At 41.3% G+C, this 21145-nt stretch overlaps 1 protein-coding gene across 1 annotated transcript in view; it reads right to left on the minus strand.

Annotated features, from left to right (window-relative positions):
• The window catches only part of LOC139946416 (apolipophorins-like), a 46584-nt gene that overhangs the window by 17616 nt on the left and 7823 nt on the right, over nt 1-21145 (minus strand). Inside the window, exons 3-24 of the mRNA XM_071944059.1 lie at nt 19931-20085; nt 18835-19092; nt 18563-18706; nt 17948-18137; nt 16991-17237; nt 16478-16670; nt 15902-16090; nt 15206-15370; nt 14390-14534; nt 13434-13595; nt 12141-12265; nt 11203-11622; nt 10601-10735; nt 9336-9553; nt 8337-8519; nt 7414-7567; nt 6779-6892; nt 5634-5799; nt 4842-5117; nt 3903-4117; nt 3234-3395; nt 401-2566 (exon numbers count right to left, since the gene is read on the minus strand). Of these exons, the coding sequence (XP_071800160.1) occupies nt 401-2566; nt 3234-3395; nt 3903-4117; nt 4842-5117; nt 5634-5799; nt 6779-6892; nt 7414-7567; nt 8337-8519; nt 9336-9553; nt 10601-10735; nt 11203-11622; nt 12141-12265; nt 13434-13595; nt 14390-14534; nt 15206-15370; nt 15902-16090; nt 16478-16670; nt 16991-17237; nt 17948-18137; nt 18563-18706; nt 18835-19092; nt 19931-20085 (6182 nt within the window). The remainder of the gene's footprint in view (nt 1-400; nt 2567-3233; nt 3396-3902; nt 4118-4841; nt 5118-5633; nt 5800-6778; nt 6893-7413; nt 7568-8336; nt 8520-9335; nt 9554-10600; nt 10736-11202; nt 11623-12140; nt 12266-13433; nt 13596-14389; nt 14535-15205; nt 15371-15901; nt 16091-16477; nt 16671-16990; nt 17238-17947; nt 18138-18562; nt 18707-18834; nt 19093-19930; nt 20086-21145) is intronic.

A 21145-nucleotide genomic window follows, 5' to 3' on the forward strand; every position in this document is an offset into this window, starting at 1 on the left:
TTGATGCTCTTATCCGCTTGGCCTCGACACCCCATATAGCTGTTAAAGACACTGAACATGTTTTGGTCATTGTAAACCGCCAGTCTTCTCACTTGATGTATCCCAACATATGCATCAAAAAACAAATTTGCGAAAATGTGAGCTTCAATTGGTCGTCAAAATGGACCGTCAAGCAGGTTTATGACATTGGACCTCAGTCTTACTGTACTGCTTTTTGTTACCTTAAGTTAGATTGGAAATCTCACATGAATGTAAAGGGAGGGTATACCATTGTTTTATAATGTAAGGTTTTGACAACTCCTTCAAAGTAATGTGGTTTTATAGACTGGAATTAAAAAAAATTTAATCTCATAATGAAATTTCTCAATTTTAATAAAATTCAAAGAAAAAAAATACTTGCCATTCGAGATTCAGAGATTTGCAGGTCTGTGTTGAGATTACAACCAGATTCGCCTGAGCCGTAGCGGGTGACGACCACGAAACTTCTGTCAGGCATATAGGTGTTGGTTATGCTGAACTCAGTATTATAGGTAATTGACTCCGTCTCGGTTGAACCAGACAAAATGTAGAAGTTGAACTTAACATTCTCACCCTCGGACGGTTCGATCGTCAAACTGACTTCTTTGGTGTCTGTATTGTAGTTGTACACAGTGGTGATGGTCAATGGCTCGAAGTCTTCAGAGCTAAGAACGAGAATGGTTGTGTGGACCTCGTCGAACAAGTTGACCTTAGTGTATGATAGGTCAACCTCGGCGATAGGCTTGGGCTCGGAGCCGCGGTACAGCTTCACGTTGGGGTTGAAGGAGTTGACGGCCTCGTTGTAAACAGTGTGGAGGCGGTAACGTCGCTCCAGAAGCTCCACGTTGGTGTCCACGTCGTACAGCTTCATGCTCCCATCGGATTCATCCTTGGCGAGAACGGAGAAGCTGAAGAGGGTGTTCTGGGAAACAGCAACGGAGAAAGTTGTCGAGACTGAGGTGTCCATGGTGTACACCACGATGACATCAGTCTGGATAGTGTTATCGGGAGAGGTGAGCAAGAGAGTTGCGCTGTGAGACTTCTCCTCCTCTCTAGTATCGTTGGTGTACGTGATTGAGACTTCAAATTTCTCTGTGGTCAGGACACCGTTGGTTCCAAACTCGATTGAAGAAGCTCCCTGGAGAGTACCTGCGTTGAGGTCAAACTTAAGCATGTTGGAGGAAGTAACAGTGCGCTGAATGATCTCGAGGGTGACCGTAAGATCTTTGTGTGTCACGGCGCCGTTGCTCTTGTCCTGAAAGTTGATCACCATACCCAACGGGCGCTCCTGGTTGGGGAAGTACATCAAGCGGGTATCAATGTTGGTAGTTGCTGAGCCCTCGTCAACGGTTACGTTGAAGCTGACATCTTTGCAAATGGCAAGAGGTGTTCTGAGGATGACCTTGAGCTCACGGCGGTACATGAAGTCTTCGTCTACCATTTCCTTCAAGTCGTATTTCACTCCGGCAAACAGGATGGGTTGCTTCTTCCTAAATAGGGACACGTGATGGTCATGGTTACCATCCCGAACGCTGACCACAATTTTGTAGCCCATTTCGGGGAGAGGCTGCGACATGTTTTGACTTGTTTCATAGATGATGAAATAGCGACCCGTTTCATAATCCTTACTGTACTCGTAGTCAGTGCTTTGAGAATAAAACAGCTCGTTGTTTAAGGTGCCTGTGTGCACCGAGTGCTGTTTGCCGGCAGACATCATTGAAGAAGCGGAGTACATGAGACGGTAGTTTTTGTTTGGAATGTCGATCAAGAAAAAGGCGTTAATGTCTGTTCTGGGTTTACCTTCCTCTGTAGAGACAGCGGAGTCCATACCGATTGCGAAGACCTTGGCTGTCCCCATAGTGATGTTGAAACCAAAGTCCTTATTTTTAAGGGAATCGTGAAAGTTTACTGCGACCGAGATTGGACTGGCTGGACTAGTAACGTTGAATGAAGCCACTAGGTCTCTGTCTTTGGCAAACTCAGTGCTACGGTCAGTGAAATCAAAGTGATACGCAACAAGCTGCTGCTCAATAAGGGACATTGAGGCGCCTGATGAGACATCAGAATCTTGCATCCAGACGAACCAGTTGGTTGAGAAGCTTCCAAGAGGGTAGGTCAAGACGGATGAGATGTTGTGAGCTTCAAGATTTGCCTCCTCGTCAGATGTTGGAATGTAGCTGGAGTCCAGGGACGCCATCTGATCTTTCCAGTGAAGGGTGGTGTTAAGGATCATCTTCTCGGACTTGACGAACTCCCATCCCTGTTTGACTGCGTATCTCCACGTCTCAGAGCTCATGGAAGCCTCAAAGGCACCCTTGTTAGGTCCAGCGACGGCAGTGTGCGTGGATAGGACGGCTTGGATGATCTGCTTCTCCGAGGTGTTGTTCAGGATAGCGAAGGAGAAGTCAACAGGGTGGGTCTCATTGCGGACAGTGTGCTGCTGGATCTCGATGTTGATGTTGTTGGCTGGGTTGCGAAGCTTGAAGTTCAGGTTTTCGTTCATCCTGGATTCGGAGGACTCCCATGTCAACAGATGTCCCATAACAACCTGAAAATAATGGGTAAAACTGTAGAAATTGAATCAATTGAGTATTGACCCCTTGCACGCTCATCACAAGTGGTGACTGTGCCACGCTCACTATTTTGGCAATAGGTTTACCAGTAAATGCTGCGTCGCCTAAAAAACGCACTTCACTGAAAATGGCACAGTGACATTGCCCACCAGTATGGCGCATCCAAGATTGTTCTGATGACGAATGGTGAATTGGGTCAATACCCCAATACAATGTTTGCTTGCTGAGATGGGGTTTATAATGTTTTGTACACCATGGAAGGGTACTCTTTACCCCTGCGGGTGTACAAACCCCATGGACACCCTCAAGGAGCGTCTAATAGTTGTTTTTCATAACCATGGTAAAAAGATTTGTCTTTGATGGAGACAAGCTGTTGTCATCCTTCAACACTATTATGAAATTGACAATGTTAAAAAAAGCAGACAACAGAGGGAACAAAATGTGAACGTGTTTAAAATCAGGGCTGTTAAAACTTCCTGGGGGCAAGATTGAGATAAAAGCTTAACGTTTGTGGTATGGAGGCTGTTCCATATGGTTTTAATTTTGTCTTACGGGGGTTTAAAAACAATGGATTTCTGGTTAAAACAGAGAAATCACATCCCTGTTAAGACAGAATATAATATTCAGATTAGAGTGGGTTACCTTATTGTCCTGGCTGCACTCTTCTCCGTTGTAACGATAGCAGAGTTTGCTGGTAGCCTCAGAGAGACCGACCCTTCCGTTGTATTCCGTCTCAAACAGGAAGCTCAAGAGAGGGAAGCGACTGAACGTCCATTCGGTCTTCAAGTCCCACTCAGTGTTACCCTGCATGAAAAAAAAAACCCAGATTAATCAACATCATAAAATACAGATATTCAGTTTAAAGGCACTGGACACTATAGGTAATTACTCAAAATAATTGTTAGCATATAAACTTACTTGGTAACTAGCAATGGGGAGCTGTTAATATAAAACATTGTGAGAAAGGCTCCCTCTGAAGTAACATAGTTTTAGATGAAGAAGTAGTTTCTCACTTCAGCCGAGGTCTCGAATTCAAGCATCTGAAAGCACACGCATTGTGTAACAAGGGTGTTTTTTCTTCAATTATTTTCTCACAACTTTGACGACCATTTTAGCTAAATTTTTCACAGGTTTGTGATTTTATGCATTTGTTAGATGGCTGGTCTTCGACAATTTACCATAAGTGTCCAATGCCTTTAACTAGCAAAATATTTAACTGTCTTTACTGTGCCTTGAACACCCAGTAGGGTGGATAAGTGCACATTACAAGTCTTTTTTATTATTATTTTTTTTTTTAAACTAACTATTCACCTCTATGGTCTTGTTGGTGTACTTGGTGCTAATGACGACCTCCTTAACGTTCTTTCCGTTGACGCGTCTCAAGGCATTCACATCAACCGTAATGATGTTATCTCTCTTCTGTTTCTGCCATGCTGCTGACACGTTGAGGTTGACGTAGCGGCCGCTGATCTGCAAGTCCGTGCTGTATCGTAGCTTCTTCATGCTCTCGGTCTTCACAACATCACCTGAAATAAGTCAAAGACAGAATCTCTACTAGTTAAAAATGTTCTTGGTATCGATCAATGGAGAGCTGTTGATAGTGTAAAACATTGTAAGAAACGGCCCAAGCATCTGAAAGCAAACAACAACTTGTGCAACGGATTGATGAAACCCAGCCTACATCCGTTTGGACTGTAAAGGGGGTAACCCTGTTTCAGCCCTAGGAGTAGGTGGCAACCGCCTCTGAAAAAAAAATTGTAGCCCTCACCTTCAAGTGACCTTCAGGGCTTGTGTGTCTGGCGACTTGCATAAAAAAAATTTAAAAAAAAAGTTAGCTGGGTAGCATTTGTTCTTGTAGCAGGCTTTATGGACTTAGGCCGTGATGTGCTGCAAAACACCCCCATTCTGAAACACCTTCACGTGCTCAATGTATTAATTTCAAGCTGATGCTTATTGTCCCCAAAGCACTTTAAGGAAATGGACTCAGCCGTGCTGCTAATTTTTCCAGTTTGATAGCCCGGCAGGCTAGTGGAAAAATAACCCAAAAGTCAATATCACAAACAGCATAACTGTGCTGACGGTGTTGTTAAGTTTGTGTCGTGACTCAAGACATATTATGTGTTTTTCGGGCTACCAAAATCTCATCAGGGCTGCTAAAAATTCTTGGTTACAAGCCCTGCTGACTACCAAGAAAATACACTTGATTTCGAACCCTGGACTTGCAGATGAGAAGACGAAGCCTGTACTCACCTGAAATAGTCACCAGGGCTGTTTTAGGGCTGTCCAAGGACATCCACAGGGCCACCCGAGTCTGATCACCGTCACGGACGGCGATGGAGCTTCGGTATTTGACCACGTTGCCGCTGGGGCTGGTTATGTCCATACGTGGGTAGAAATTAATGACTGGGTCACCGTCGACTACCTCTGGTCTTGATTCAACCTCAGCGTCCAGGTTGTACACGTTGGTTTTGTCCATAGTCAGAGCAACCTCCAGCTTGCGGAGCAACTCGTCGTTGAACATCTTACCTGTATAATAAAACAACGTAAAATTTAAACAGGGAATCTATGGAAACACTAAACAGACACTTGGCAAGTGTACGTACAAACACAGACATGCGAGCTCTGGTTGTATAGACTCAGCCGTCTTTACACACCTGAACAGTAGTAAATTTCACTAGTCACCCAAGTATAATAATAATAATAATAATAATAATGAAGCATTTGTTAAGGCAGACTGCATCTAAACCATTCAAAAGCGCCGGTCAAGATAGAAAAAGTTACGATTGGTAAGTGGTGGGGAAAGCAAATGTGAACAGGTGTGCGTTCAGTTGCTGTTGAAATAAGGGAGATGTTTTCAGGATAGTGGTATTATAATTTAGGCCCGGTCACACAGGCCTCAATAACAAGTTCGTAAACAAGAGCGTTAAAAATGCACGATGAGTTGAATAAGCGTGGGCGTATTTTGCGTGGAGCAACTCTCTTTGCGTCGTTTTCATTATCGCTGCAGTGTGACTCAGCCTTAAGGCGTTTGTTGATACATACCGTGTAGATCAAGGGTCTTGAAGGGTGAGATAACATTGAGGCTCATGTCCTTCTCGTTGCGATTGTAGGTGAAGTCCAATTGGAAGGTGCGTGGGTTATCAGTGTCTGGGGCTCCCATCATCAGATGGAACCTGTCTGTGATCTGAACAACATTCTTCACACTCTCCTGCGACAATAAAAGACCAGAGTTATTTTTAACTCTGAGCCATAAAATTAAGTTAAAATGGGATCAGCCTTTAAAGGAACACGTTGCCTTGGATCGGTCGAGTTGGTCTTTGAAAAGCGTTTGTAACCGTTTTTTATAAAATGCATATGGGTAGAAAGATGTTGTAAAAGTAGAATACAATGATCCACACAAACATGCCTCGAAATTGCGTGGTTTTCCTTTTACCTCGTCGACTAACACGTCGGCCATATATGGGGGTCAAAATTTTGACTCCCATAAATGGCCGACCATGTTAGTTCGCAAAGTAGAAGGAAAACCACGCATTTTCGAGGCAAACTTGTGTGGATCATTGTATTCTACTTTTAAAACATCTTTCCAACCATATGCATTTTATAAAAAACGGTTAAAAACGCTTTTGTTTTGACCAACTCGTCCGATCCAAGGCAACGTGTTCCTTTAAGTTAAAATGGGATCAGCCTTTAAGCTTTGAAGTGACAGTTTCCCAGGAAGTAAGTAGAGTCAGTTTTTCATGAAGTGAGAGATGGGCAAATGTTAAGGAAGTGAGAAAGGTGCATTTTATTATAAAGTGAAAATGGGCCATTTTTTCTTGATGTCAGAGAGAGGGCAGTTTTCCAGGAAATGAGAAAAAACAAATGTTTTTTTATGAAGTGAGAAAGGGCAATTTGTTTTCATGAAGTGAGAAAGGGCCATTTTCTTCCTTAAGTTAGAAAGGGCCATTTTTTTTCCTGAAGTGGGAGGGGCAGTTTTTCAAAAAGTCAGGGAGGTGCAATTTTTCAGGAAGCGAGTAGGTGAGGGTCAGTTACTCATGAAGCTAGCGGGGATCACTTTCCCAGGAAGCAGGTGAAGGTCAACATTCTCAACTCTTCACAGTACCTAGCCTTCTAAAAAGAAAATGCAAGAAAAAAAAAGACTTTTTATAAAACCAACAATCAGCCTTGCGTTGAATGAAAGCTCTTACCGTGTCTTTGTCGTATGATCCTTCAATTTTCCATGAAGTGAGTGAGGGGTCAGTCTTCTCGATGGTGACCAACATTCGGCCTGGTCCGGTCAAGGGGTACATCGGAGTTCCTTTCTGTTCAAATTGAAGCAACCAGACAAAACAAGTTATTGGTTGATAAAATTTCCTCTTTTTTTTCTTCTTTTTCCCGAGAAACATTTGTTTGGGGTGGGGGGATGTTTGGTGGGAGGATCTATATGCTTCAAAAAGATTGACTTAAAGCGCTGGTTACTATTGGTAATTACTCAAAATAAATAATAGCATAAAAACTCCCTTGGTATCAAGCAACAGAGAACAATTGTGAGAAAAGACTCCCTCTGAAGTAACATACTTTTGGGGAAAGAGATTTTTCACTTAAGTATTCAAGACTTCAGCTGTGTATCTGAAAGCACACAAGTTGTGCAATGAGTATGTTTTTTTCTTTCATTATTCTCTTGCAACTGCGATAAACAAATAGAGCCCAAATTTTCAATATGTTGGGATACACCCAGTGAGACAACTCGTCTTTGACAATTACCAAGGGTCTCCAGTGCCTTTAAGATGCTTATGGGTGAATTCTTTATTTTAAACTGCTGCAATGGTTATGTTGAACCTACCCTGGCATAAGACTTGGGCAAGGCAAGCTCGGAGCAAACCTGGACACCAAAGTATTTAGTTATTCCCGATCCTGAGCAGTATGAGAGGTCAAGGCGCTCTGGGATTCCTGGCATGGCGTAGGATTCATCTTGACGTCTCAGGTATATGTTGGAGCTGCAGTGGGACGGAGAAAACATTTTGGTCAAGATTTGAAATGAAAGTGATCTTACTCATTCCTGTGCACCCCTTGAACTGATGCAGAGTATAATTCATGAAAAAAATAAAAAATACAGGCTAGAAATTACACATAGGCCATGCCGGTGTGGCGGTTTCAGTCTTCCGCCGTGTTCAGTTTTCCGGGTGACGTAGTCGGACATATCAACACGTTGTTCGAACAGTTTTAGCTTTCCGGCGTGTTCAGTTTTCCGGGTGACCTGTCAGATACCGCCGCGAGTACCCTGTAGTTCTCTCAGCAGTGACCCCAAATTGTTTATATTACGATTCTTTTCTGTGTAGTCACATAATCTCTTGCCCCACTCTTTACATATATTCATGGGTACAACTTTAGGCAGGTCACAATCAGCTTGCATATAAAACAACTCATACGATCCACGCGTTTGCCGCTAGTTGTACTCCACTCGTGAACGCCGCCATGACAGCTACCGGAGGGTAATGGACGACTCAATACGGCACTAAAAATGGACTACTTTCGCTTGCTGTGCGCAGGCATCGCATGACGTAATGCTACCGTATTTGGTCATTCGGAAAACTGAACACAGCGGAAAGTTGAAACCGCCACACTGGCCATGCTCTCACTTGCCCCAGTTCTTGGTTTTGGTGCACTTAAGAAAGTTCCCCATAGGTTTTAGGAGTGTCCAATGGAAGTGCCCTTTGCAAATTGTAGCCAGAGGCAGCTCCAAAAATTAAAAATTCATCTCCCTACCTGACATCGATGATGTTCTGTTTATTCTCTGGTACATCCAGCTTCAGTTCAAATGCCTTTCCGTCGGTGAATTGAATCTTTCCACCGAGGGAGACAGACGAGTGGAGACGACCGATGTGGTTCAATCCGGAGCGAGTCGTACGGGCCATCACTTCCATGCTGGTACTGATCTCAACAGCCGCACTGAAGACAAGAAAAAATAAACATGTGAGAAACTTATTTCTTTTACCCAGTGTATGTGGCTAGAGGCCTTCCCGATCCTGCCTTAAACCTTTTAGAGACCATAGCGGCCAGTAGCGGAGGTGATGGGCTGTTCAGAAAAAGAACTGGACTCTGAGCGCTAAGTGCGAAAGCAGGAAAATTTGCAAGCATGGAGGCCAATTATTAACATTTATCTTTGGTTTTAAAGCCCTTCTCTGCAATCTGGGCGCTAATAGGTTATATATATTTTTTTTTTTTTTTGGGGGGGGGGGCGGGGTTGGATAAAAAAACCTTAACTTTTTTAAGGGCAAAACCAGACGGAATACCATTTATTAATAGAGTACACATCCCTGCTTGTATCAAAATGCCCGTAGTGGCTGCAAACCACTGCAAGATTTGACCTTTTTCCATTCACACAAAGAGGTCAAAGTAAAGGTTGTGTCGGGATGTGAAATTTTTGAAATATTTTTAATAATGGTCCTCAAAGTTGCAAGAGAATAATGAAAGAAAAACACCCTTGTTGCACAAACTTGTATGCTTTCAAATGCCTAAAAAAAAAAACTTCAGGCCTGAAGTCTTAAAATATAAGAGTGGACAAACTCTCTCTTTCGCAAAAACTGCTGAACTTTTGAGGGAGCCGTTTCTCGCAATGTTTTACACAATCAACAGCTCACTGCATTGCATGTTACCAAGTAAGCTTTAATTCTAACACTTATTTTGAGTAATAACTAACAGTGTCAAGTGCCTTTGTGGAAAAAAGAAAAGCTTATTTGTGTATACGTTTAAAGAGTATCTTACCTTGGCTCGATGATACCGCTGATCTCAAAGCTCTTCTTGGGCATCAGGACTCCGCGAATGTCGACCTTTCCTTCAGTCCTGATTTTCATGGAGACGGTTCCGTTGATGGCCAACTTCAGGGGAAGACCAATGACTGTTGGAATACTCCAGGAGTTGTCCGTCAGCACGGCATTCTTAATTATCTCATGAGTCTGCTCCTTAGCCAAACTCATCAACATCTGAAGATTTTGAAGTAGTCAAAAAAAAACCTCGGTAGTCAAGTTGGTAAGACACTGCTCTAGAATTGCAAGGAGGCAACCTCGATAGTCTCGTTGGTAAGACACTGCTCTAGAATTGCAAGGGTCGTGGGTTCGAATCCCACCCGAGTAAAATGCCTGTGATATTTTTTCACAGGACTCGGGAAAGTACTTAGTATACAGTGCTAACACACATCGGTGTATGGGTAAAAAACAAAAATTAAAATACAAAAAAAAAAAATTGAAAAAAAAAAAAAAAAAAAAAAAAACACCTCACCAACAACTTTTAAAGGCAGTGGACACTATTGGTAATTACTCAAAATAATTATTAGCATAAAACCTTACTTGGTACAAGTAATGGGGAAAGGTTGATGGATATAGCATTGTGAGAAACGGCTCCCTCTGAAGTAATGTAGTTTTTGTGAAAGAAGTAGTTTGCCACAAATTTGATTTTGAGACCTGAGATTTAGAATTTGAGGTCTCAAAATCAAGCATCTGAAAGCACAAAACTTCAGGTGACAAGGTGTTTTTTCTTTCATTATTATCTGGCAACTTCGACGACCAGCTCAAACTTTCTAAGGTTTGTTATTTTATGTACATGTTGAGATACAGCTAGTGAGAAGACTGATCTTTAACAATTACCATAAGTGTCCAGTGTCTTTAAGGAACATTACAGAATTGGTAAGAAAAAACCTAAAACATCCCTTGAAATATATCTGTCTGAAATGTCATGTTTGATAAGAAATAAATAAAACTCATTTCCTCCTGTGAAGTTAATCGCTCAGTGAAAGTTTTTATTCATTTTTTTTTTTTTTTTCCCACTATTTTCTCGTGACTCAGATGGCGGATCTATTTAAACTTCTACAGGTTTGCCAATGTAAGTACATGGTGTACATTATAGTCCTAGTACATTAAGCCTAAGCTTCTTCTAGATTGGGGCCTTTGATACTTTTCAGAAAAGTGCGTGTTATTAATGTTGCATTATTTTAATAAAAATAGAAACGATAAAAATCAAATGTCAACACCTACCTTCAGTGGGTTGACGCTTGACTGCATCTCGGTGAAGCGTGTCTTGATCTTTTCAATGTCCAGGTATCCGAGCTCGCTACCAAACATCTTGAAGTACATGGATGCATCTGGCTTGTCCTCAGCATGAGCAGGGTACTGAAAGAAAAGAGAAAACAAATACCAGATGACTCAAGATTTATATTTGGTTTGCGGTAACACCATGTGTGTATCTGCTTGCCAGGTAGAGTTTGTTCTTAAGAGAACTGTCTTGATTTATATTCTACTACAGGGGAGTCGATTTTCAGAATTTGGGAGACTTTTCAGTTCTGAAAAGAACTGTCCTACTTTTTAACTACTATGTGGCAGGAAGGTACATTCAGTTGATCGTTATTTATTTCACTACCGTGTAGTGAGTTCCTTATTGGTCTCATAATTGGACTCATGATGTCAGACATTCACAAGAGTCCAGACTTCCTGCAGAAACAATATGGTCATTGTTTGACAGACCTACTCTGCAATCTAGGGGAATTTTTTTTTTTAAGGGGAGGGGGGGTTATCAAAATAAACCTGCTTTCTGGATAATAATGGAGAGATCACATTTCTGAACATAACTCTCTACTTACACTTGCGTGGATGTTGTTGATGTCAGAATCCTTGACCAGATGTCTCCTCTTCCTGCTTCCTGGCAATCCACCACGAATGAAGAAGAGCAAGAGCTCATCGTACATCTGCTGAGTCATGCCCTCCGGCATACCTCGGGGCATCGGTTCACCTGGAATGGGCAATGGCACCTGTCCGCCAAAGAGCTTCTTCTGGAAGTTGAGCATCTTGAGGAGTTTGTTGTACATCTCGGGGGTCACGCCCTGTGGGAGGCCCTCGGGGAGCTCGCTGACGCCTGGGTCAGAGATCTCGTTGAGGAGAGACTCTTGCTGTTTTTGTTGATAGTCTTCCATCAGATCCTTCAATGAGTTCTGCTTGAAGAAACCTTGGGGGCCGAAGTACTTCTCTAAGAATTGGTGCATACCCTCCAGACGCCCTCCAACCTGGTGAAAGATTTCATTAATTATTTTCAGGTTTTTTTTTTCCATAATGCAAGACCTGGGACCAATTTCACAAAGCAGTTACAAGACAATTTTTCAGTATTACCATAGTGATTTGTATTGTGATATCACACTTTACTTAGCTACTACGATTGATTGGCAGAATACGATCAATCTTAGATCTTTGTGAAATCGGCCCCTGGCCACACCCCAATGTGTGATTATACCTCCAAAAATTATATTGGTGATCCCCGGCTGCAGCTTCCCAGATTGTATCCTTATTTGGGTGTGATCCCTGGCTACACGGCAGTTAACAGATGAATGGCTTCTGACTGGCACCCCCAAACAAAAATATTGACATTAAGGAGACTGCCAACATAGGGTTAGATAGCTCAATTGGTAGAGCGCCGACACATTAATCTGGAGGTTGTTGGTTTGAGTCCCACTCAATAAATTTTACTTTGTTCAACCCCACAATAAATGTTCAAAATAGTGATTATACCTCGAACAAATGATCATACCTCAAATAAGTTAATAGCATAGCCGAACAATTCAACAGTAGTGTTGAGCTTCAGCTGACGAGGTAAGAATGATTGTGTAGAGAAGATCATGTCACCATCCAGAGTTACACCGCTGCCAATCTCATCTGTAAAATCAAAAAGTTAATAGCCCTGTTAAGGATCTATTGGTATATTCAAAGGCATTGGGCACTATTGGTTATTACTTTAAAAAAAATGATAGCATGAAAACTTACTTGGTAACCAGCAGGGGAGAGCTGTTGAAACTATAAAACATTGTGAGACACAGCTCCCTCTGAAGTAATGTTGTTTTTGAGAGGTAATTTCTCACCCAAATATTGAAAGTCTTCAGGCCTGGGGCCTTTTTTAGGCATCTGAAAGCACACACATTTGTGCAACAAGGTTGTTTTTCATTTAGGTTTTACCCTTATACAGTGATGTGTGTTAGCAATGTGTACTCAGTACTTTCCCCGAGTTTGGTTTAAAAAAAAATAACAGGGTGCTTTTTCTTTTATTAAGCTTTTGCAAATTCGATGACCAATTGAGTCAAAATGTTCACAGATTTGTTAAAAAAATAATCAGGTTACATGTAAGCTTTGACAACTCACCTTAAGATCTTCATAAAATAGTGCCTCATAAAATTGAAATTGTTATGTTATGTTATGTTATGTTAAAACAGAGCAGGGCCCAATTTCATAAAGCTTGGAAGCACAATAAAAAAATGTGCTAAGCACAGAAAAGTATTGCTTACCAGAAACTGGTAACCAGCCAAAACATAAACTTTACATTGCCGTGACTGGTTCACCAGTGCACCACTAAATTTTGGCTAGGTTTATTAACTTTTCAAGCAAAATTTTCTGCTTAAAGGAACACGTTGCCTTGGATCGGTCGAGTTGGTCTTTGAAAAGCGTTCTATAACCGTTTGTTATAAAATCGGTATGGTTAGAAAGATGTTGTAAAAGTAGAATACAATGATCTACACAAATATGCCTCGAAATTGCGTGGTTTTCGTGTTAGCTCGTCGACAAACACGGTCGGCCATTTATGGGGGTCAAAAACTTGACTCCCATAAATGGCCGACCGTGTTAGTCCGCGACGTAAAATGAAAACCGTACAATGTTGAGTGCTACTTGTGTGGATCATTGTATTCTACTTTTAAAACATCTTTCTAACCATATGCATTTCATAACAAACGGTTTCAAACGCTTTTCATAGACCAACTCGTCCGATCCAATGCAACGTGTTCCTTTAACAGCTTTATAAAATTTTGCCCTAAAAAAGTGTTCATCAACGTACCGTTGTACCATGAGAGCTCAACATTGCGGGAGAACTTGCGTGGGTCGACCTGGCTGAAGCTGGCGAAGACACCACTGTCCTGAACCCACTTCTTGAGGGAGAGCTTCTGGGGATCGGTGGTCTCATTCAGATTGGAGAGATGAGTCCAAACGTACGACCCAACTTCAGAGAGAGAGAATAGGAAGAATTATCAAAAAACAGTTTTAAATAAGACACTTCTCATGGGGTCTCATTTAGGTTGGAAAGATGAGACCAAACGTACGACCCAACTTCAGAGAGAGAATAACAATAAGTTAATCAAAAATCAATTTTGAAAGTAGGTACAGCTGATGCTCATTGTCCACAAAGTACTAACGACAAGGCTCCCTACTATAGACCATAAGCATGCTGCGACCATCTTGGTCATGTTCATCGTACCGAGTAATATTCATCTGCACCGTGATAAAGGTCTATATCTCAGAACTACTTGCTTCTCCTCATCGAACGCAAGTCTGGACACTGCTGGGGTTACAACTATTTTTCTTCAGCTGCGCCACAAATGTGGAACTCTCTACCCATTAATCTTAGATCTTGTCTTTGCACTAAATCAAATCTCTTCATAAAACTTATCTTATGTCACAAGTCTTCAAGGATTAATGTTACATCAGTTTTCTTTCTTTTGTTTTTGGTTTTACTGCGCCTAACAAGTCTTTATTATATTATTATTATTATTATTATTATTATTATTATTATTATTATTATTATTATTATTATTATTATTAATATTATTATTATTATTATTATTATTATTATTATTATTATTATTATTATTATTATTATTACAGCAAGGGAACTTCTCGCGATTAACTTCACTTCCACCAAGTGAGTTCTAAAAATGGTCTCACTGTTTCGACTAACTTACTCTAGTCATCATCAGGAACCGATAACCACTAAAAAAATTTTTTTCCTGTGAATACCTTGCTCGGATTGTTCTTCAAGCATGACTTCTTGGATAACAGCCATGATGTTCTCACTTGGGCACGTCATGATGGCACGGTAGGCTGCGATGCGAAGCTCACTGTCAAAGTGCTGGTTCTTGTACATGGCCAGTGCATAGGTTTGCTGAAATATTAACAACATTTATAGAGTTTGAAGAACAATGTACAAACAAAGTTTATTTTCTTGCACTTACATGCACTGGGGTGGATTTCACAAAGGTAGTCCTAACTTAGGACTAGTCCTAGGCAATGCTAAGAGATAGGACCAGTCTTAAGTTAGGACCAGTAACTCATTGTAACTTAGGACTGGTCCTATCTCTTAGCATTGCCTAGGACTAGTCATAAGTTAAGACTACTTTTGTGAAATCCACCCCCGGACACCTTTGGTTAATGTCAAAGACTTAGTATTCTCACTAGTATATCACATGATATGGCATATGATACAAAGCTATGAAAGTTTGAAATCAATTGGTCATCGAAGTCAACATGGTCCAACCTTGTGATTAACGGCTCCCTCGCAATTTCTCACTCATGAGTTAGACTTTAGGCCATCATCTAAAAGCACACAAAGTTGTGCAAAAAGGCTGTTTTTTCTTTCATTATTCTCTTGCAACTTCGATGACCAATCGAGTCCAAATTCTCACAGATTTGTTATTTATGCATATGTTGGGATACAACAAACGAGAATACTGGTTTTTGACAGGCAAAGGTATCCAGTGCCTTTGAAATTGGGCCCAGCCTAGCCCCCTCCCTCCTTCTCCCACCCCTACCATTCTAATGATTTTGTGAACTCACGTATTCCGGTTTGCACGGCAGACGTCTGACAAGATCAAGAGCAGCAACTCTGATCTCTGTTCTCTTGTCCTGGTTGTGATTGTCAAAGCACTTGTTGATGATACTGATCTTGCTGTCTGTTGTCAACCTTCGGATGTTGGTCAGTGCCTTGAGAGCCATCAGCATCTAATAATAACAATAATAATAATAATTATTATAATAATACTAATATCTTATTTAATCTAATCTAATCACATCATGTTTAAGGTTCATCAAGAGTTGCTCTAGAAATCATATCTTCAAAGTAGGAACTTCTTTAGTGGGTGTGCATTCAAATCCAAGAAGTTAAGTTAAGTAAAAGGGAAACCACTTTTCTTGATGATAACTAAATCTTATCTCACAAAATCTAATCTAATCTAATTTAATCTAATCACCGAAGGCTCATGAAGAGTTGCTGTAGAAATCATACCTTCAAAGTAGGAACTTCTTCCATGGGTGTGCATATAAATGCTTTCATTATTATTATTATAAGGAGCTGTTGGAAGTGCTCGATGGCCATGCAGACTTAAGAGTCTTCAAGGCATGAAGAGTTCTAATCTAATCTAATCTTATCTAATCTAATCTTATCTAATCTAATCTAATCTTATCTAATCTAATCTAATCTAATCTAATCATATCATGATCAAGGCTCATCAAGAGTTGCTGTATAAATATTACCTTCAAAGTAGGAACTTCTTCCGTTGGTGTGCAGTCGAATCCAAGGAGTTGTTGGAAGTACTCGATGGCCATGCGGACTTCAGAGTCTTCAAGGCACGAGGGGTTCTCTGTGGTGCAGTACTTGTTGATCATCGAGGAGATGGGAAGGAAGAAGACGCTCTCGTCCACACTCAGAGTCTTAATGATGGGCTGAGGAAGTTGTAGAATAAAGAGAATGTTTTGTTAACCCTCTTGAGCAGCCCCTGGAAAAAATAACATGCTGGACCCACTGGGGGCGATCGCAAGGCAGAATGTATTACCAGTAACTAACTGTTGTGGTCAGAATAGATGTTCCCTGGACCCTCGCACGAAAGATTAAGGCATTCTGAAAATGTACACTCGTGAAGGCTACATGTATTCAAAATCAAAGGATTTGTGCACAAAGAAGAGTTGTTTTGTGCACATTATAATTGGTCAAGTATAACTATTTAACTAAATAAATTTTTGTCACAGTGAGACAAAAATTATCTGTGATTCTCACTTTTTTTTCAATCATGAGTGTACAACCAAAATTTTATTTTGAAAGGACTTGCTCACCATAAGAGAGCCAATCATCCTTTTGGTAGGTTGACGGATAATGGCTGGCTGTGTCAGCCACATGGCACGTGTCGTCTTAAAGGCCTTGATGACGGCCTCATCCTCTGATGCCGCAACCTCGTTGATTATGGTTACCATGGTTTCAATGCTTGGGGTGGTCTCGCACATCTGGAGGGCATCCCTGAACACCTCACTGTGAAAGAGGCATTGCAGGAGGTGTTAATATATATTTGGTTTGCAGTATCTACTTGCCAGGGTTATTCTTTAGAGAACTGTCTTTCAATGTTCTACTACCGCGGAGTAGATTTATCAGATTGTTCGGGAAACTTCTCAGTTCTGAAAAGAACTGTCCTGCTTTTTAACTACTACCCAGGCAGAAGGTATAGAAAATTGGCTTGGACTACTTCTTTAGCTTATAGGATCGTAGTTAACTGCACTAAGTTGGAGTCAGTTTTTGAATTGGTCTCAAGGTTTCAACTAGCTTGCTCTATTTACAGGTACTAAGGTACTTACACAAGACCTTCGCTTTGACCCTCAACAAACTCTCTCAGCTGAGTCATTCCATCCAGAGTCTCAATCTTCTGCATCTCAGTCACGAGGTTGGAGAAGAGGTTTGGCATCTCAATTCCGACCTCCTTGATCAATTTTGGAGAAAGCATACTGAGGATCTCTTTAGCTTTCATGATGATCTCTGGTTGAGTGTCTCCCTTGATGTCCTCATGCTCGAAGAAGATTGTGGTCTGTCTGTCGATCATGGAGCCTGTGCATGGTGGAAAATAATAATAATATTACTTGGTTCTTATTATAGCGCTTTATCACACCCCAAAGTGCTCAGTATTTTGTCCTGCAAGGTATGTGGAGCTACGTATTGAGGTATGAGACCTGTTCCTTAATCACCCTACACACTCTCACCATCTTGGTCATATTTCCTGTTTCCAATAACAGTAATGAATGCTACTGGGCATGGCACCAGACTATCATTTCGTCCAGCCTCAGTTTGGTTACAATTAAATTAAATTCAGTTCACATTTATTTCCACAAAACTGAGTTGGAATGGAGTAAAATCAAGATGACCAAGCCGTGATTAAAGGTCTATACCACCATGTAATGGTTTACATGGTGCTGTGGCGCAATTGCTAGCACCATGAGCACCATATGGCGCTCACGGTGCACGTTTTGCAGTGTGCAACAGATCGTTTGGTTTGGGCGGCTCTACATCCCCTTTGATGGACCACAGAGAACGATGATGATGATGTGGCGCAATTACCAATCAGACAAGCACAAGGGTGGGGGGGGGGGCAAGCCCCTTCTCTTTAAGATAGATGCACTGTAGGTTCTTTTACATGTGCTTGGTGCTATGATTATTGACGCAATCGGATATTACGAGCTTTGGATAGTACAAGAAAAACACCCCGGTTTGGTGAACCTCGTTTTTAAGGTGTATATTTTTTTGTGTTGAAGTTGACTTACTTGATGGTGTCTTTGATGCCCTGGTGATTCTCAGCCTGTCTACAGAGGCTTTGATTACAGTCATTGCTCCCGATCCTTCTCTGGCGAAAGGCTTTGAAATGTGTTGCTCAACGCATGACGATTCAGAGACTAAATTAGACTCGTAGGTAATTTCACATTTCTGCGAGCACTCTAGGATGTTAAACAGTGGCTGCAGTAAAAAAATAAAATACAAATATTAATACACAAAACACACACAAAACCAACGGCTTTATGTCTCATCCAAAGGACCATGAAGTGTCTTGAAGTGTCTTGAAGTGTCTTGCTTAAGGCTTGGTCACTCCAAACTAGCGCTCACCACATCCAAACATGTCCGAAGGAAATCGTATAAGAAGTTAGTCCATTAAGTTCCTGAAGGTTGCTATTACGTCCCCGCCGTTTGCATACAGTTAGCTTGTTAGGCTTCATTTTTTTAAGAATGAAGTGAGAATGATTTTGTTGTGATGGGAGTATTAAGAACACAAGTGTCAAGACCAGGAATCGAAACCCACACTCTGCTGATCAAAAACACACAAGCTCAAGTCCAGTGTGCTTGAGCTGAAAAACTTGAACCGAAACAAAGTTGAGAATACTCACAGCATCTTTCCTCAGTACAGTAGCCTGAATACCGCCCTCAAGCTTGGTGCGCATTTCGCAGTTCTTGAAGTCTTTGACCTTAGTGATGAGGCCTGGCGTGGCTGATGGCGAGAATGTAGCTGAGCATTTGCCAGTGACATCAGTCTGTAGGACAATTATAATAATAATCACAGATAATAGTGGCTTGTTATATACCGCTCATTATTTGTTTTTGACAATTTGCTGCCTAAAATTTGAAGTGCTAAGTATCATTTTTACTTTCTCACTCTTACCTCAGTTATGACAGTCGATTCTCCAGATTCCAACAGCAAGCTAGCAGTCACTGGGTCTTGGATGGCAGACAAGAAACCACGCTTGAAGTTAAGGGCCCAGGTCGTCTCGCCAGCCATGGGGCAGACGTCGGTGACGATGCCATCATGGAAGGCGAAGCGAAGGACCTGATCTTGAAGCTCACTTCTGAGGAGATCCTGGTTCCTGGCTTGAGTGGTTCTGCCATTGGACCCAGTCTCAAGGACATCAACTTGTTTCAGCTGTTATTAAAGAAACAAACAAATGTACAGACTTGAGCATACTAGTCTCTTGTTCTCCTAAAAAGGTTCAAGGAAACCTCTACACAACAACACCCGTTATTAACTGTTTGTATTGACATGTCCCCTGTACTCAGTTTAGGTGTCCAAACTTATACACACAAAATGCCCCATGCCCCTCCCCCCCCCCCCTCCCACAATTCCCATGGACACAAAAAATGTGTTAAAGCCATTATACACTTTCGGTAAACAGTATTGTCCAAGTCCCACACTTCGTGTATCACAACTTATATATAAAATAACAATCCTGTGGAAATTTAGGCTCAATCGGACATCGGAGTCGGGAGAAAATAACGGGAAAACCCACTCCTGTTTTCGCGCGTTTCGCCGTGTCATGACATGTGTTTATAACAAATCCGTAATTCTCGTTAACGAGAATTTATATTGTTTTACCGTTTTCTCAAAAAGTAAAGCATTTCATGGACTAATATTTCAAGAGAAGTCTTTCACCATTACCTTCTGTAAACCCTGTAATTTATTTGTAAATCTGTGAACTTTTTTTTTTTTTCTGTACCGAAAGGGTCCAATGGCTTTAATGGCAGATGCAGTTAAAATTTGCTGGGATGTTCACCTTACTTTGTTTTAAAATCCCAAACATACACTGATACCAACACATGGGCACAATTTCATGGCTCTGCTTACCTGAAACAAACAATCTACGCTTACACAACTAGCGCAGAAATACGATGCGCATACCAATATTGGTGATTGCAAGCGCAGAATTTGGTGGTAAGAAGAGCCATGAAAGTGGGCCCTATACAAACTAGCTCTCAGTACCTACCTGAAGGGTCAGTTCACATGGGCTGATTACGTCAATCTGTGCTTCGAGTTCAAACACGAGGGCGCTCTTCTCTTCTGAAGTGCCATTGATCCATGTGCTCGATTCCGCATGATAATTATAGGTGTAGGTTTTGCCCTCTTCATATCTGGCTAAATCTGCAATTTAAATTAAAATCATACCTTTAAAAACCTGGCTTACATTTGAGAGTAAGTTTATTTGTTTAAAAAAAAACATGATTGTTGACAGTGTTAAACCATCGCCAAAGATCGAATGAGAAAAACCATGGTTTTCAAGAGACATTTTCAGATACAAATTCTGTTCAAATAAAATGGTCCATGTAATTGCATGAGGCATGCAAGTGTATCTGAAAGATAATGTAAACAAATAGTTAATGGTCTGATGTTTCAAATTGTTTTCGACCCTGGCAGTCTTTCTCAAAGGCTACCACAGGCCTGATACTTCACGGAGGCAACGAAGGCGATTGCCTCCGTGTCCCCTGGTCATTGCCTTGGTGCCCTTGAAATGCTCCAGTGCAAATTTGCAATTTCATCATAGGGTGCCCTTTACCAAGAAGAAAATGCCTTGGTGCCCTTGCCCTTTCAAAAATGAAGCATACAGGCCTGCTACCAAGATAATATCTAAACAAATTATCTCACATGTTGTAAGCCAGCCACAGAAAACCTAAGACTTTGTTCTTGAAAGGGTGCAACTCATGATAACTAGCACCTGTATCCATCTATTGAAGAAATTAAATCAAGGGGCAAGGCACCAACCATGCAGAGGCACAAAGACGGCTGCTTTCGTTTGTCTCCATGAAATATTGATCAGACTAAAACCATACTTTTTGGGGCTCCTTTTTTATCAAAAACCTTCTTCATTGTTCGTGGTCAACATGATTAACCTTCCAGCCGATAGACTAAGGTCAAGATTAGTGAGGTCAAGCAAGAAAGCAAATAACCAATATTTGTCGTTCACAATTACTCAAACATGTCGGAATACATACATACAGGCCTGATGGATACAGTTTGTTTAAGTGATATTCACACAACAACAATTTAACTGCGGTCACTTGCCTAATTTTAGCATGGTTGTAAAATGTAGCAATGTTTGACGCAAATTTGCAAGAGATTGTGCCCAGTACATAGTCAGTTTTTACTAAGCGCTTTATTCTCAAAGCGCGTCCACATTATTACCCCATGTCACTGGGCCTTAAAT

Source organism: Asterias amurensis, chromosome 13 (genome assembly GCF_032118995.1).
Source record: "Asterias amurensis chromosome 13, ASM3211899v1".
Taxonomy (NCBI): domain Eukaryota; kingdom Metazoa; phylum Echinodermata; class Asteroidea; order Forcipulatida; family Asteriidae; genus Asterias; species Asterias amurensis.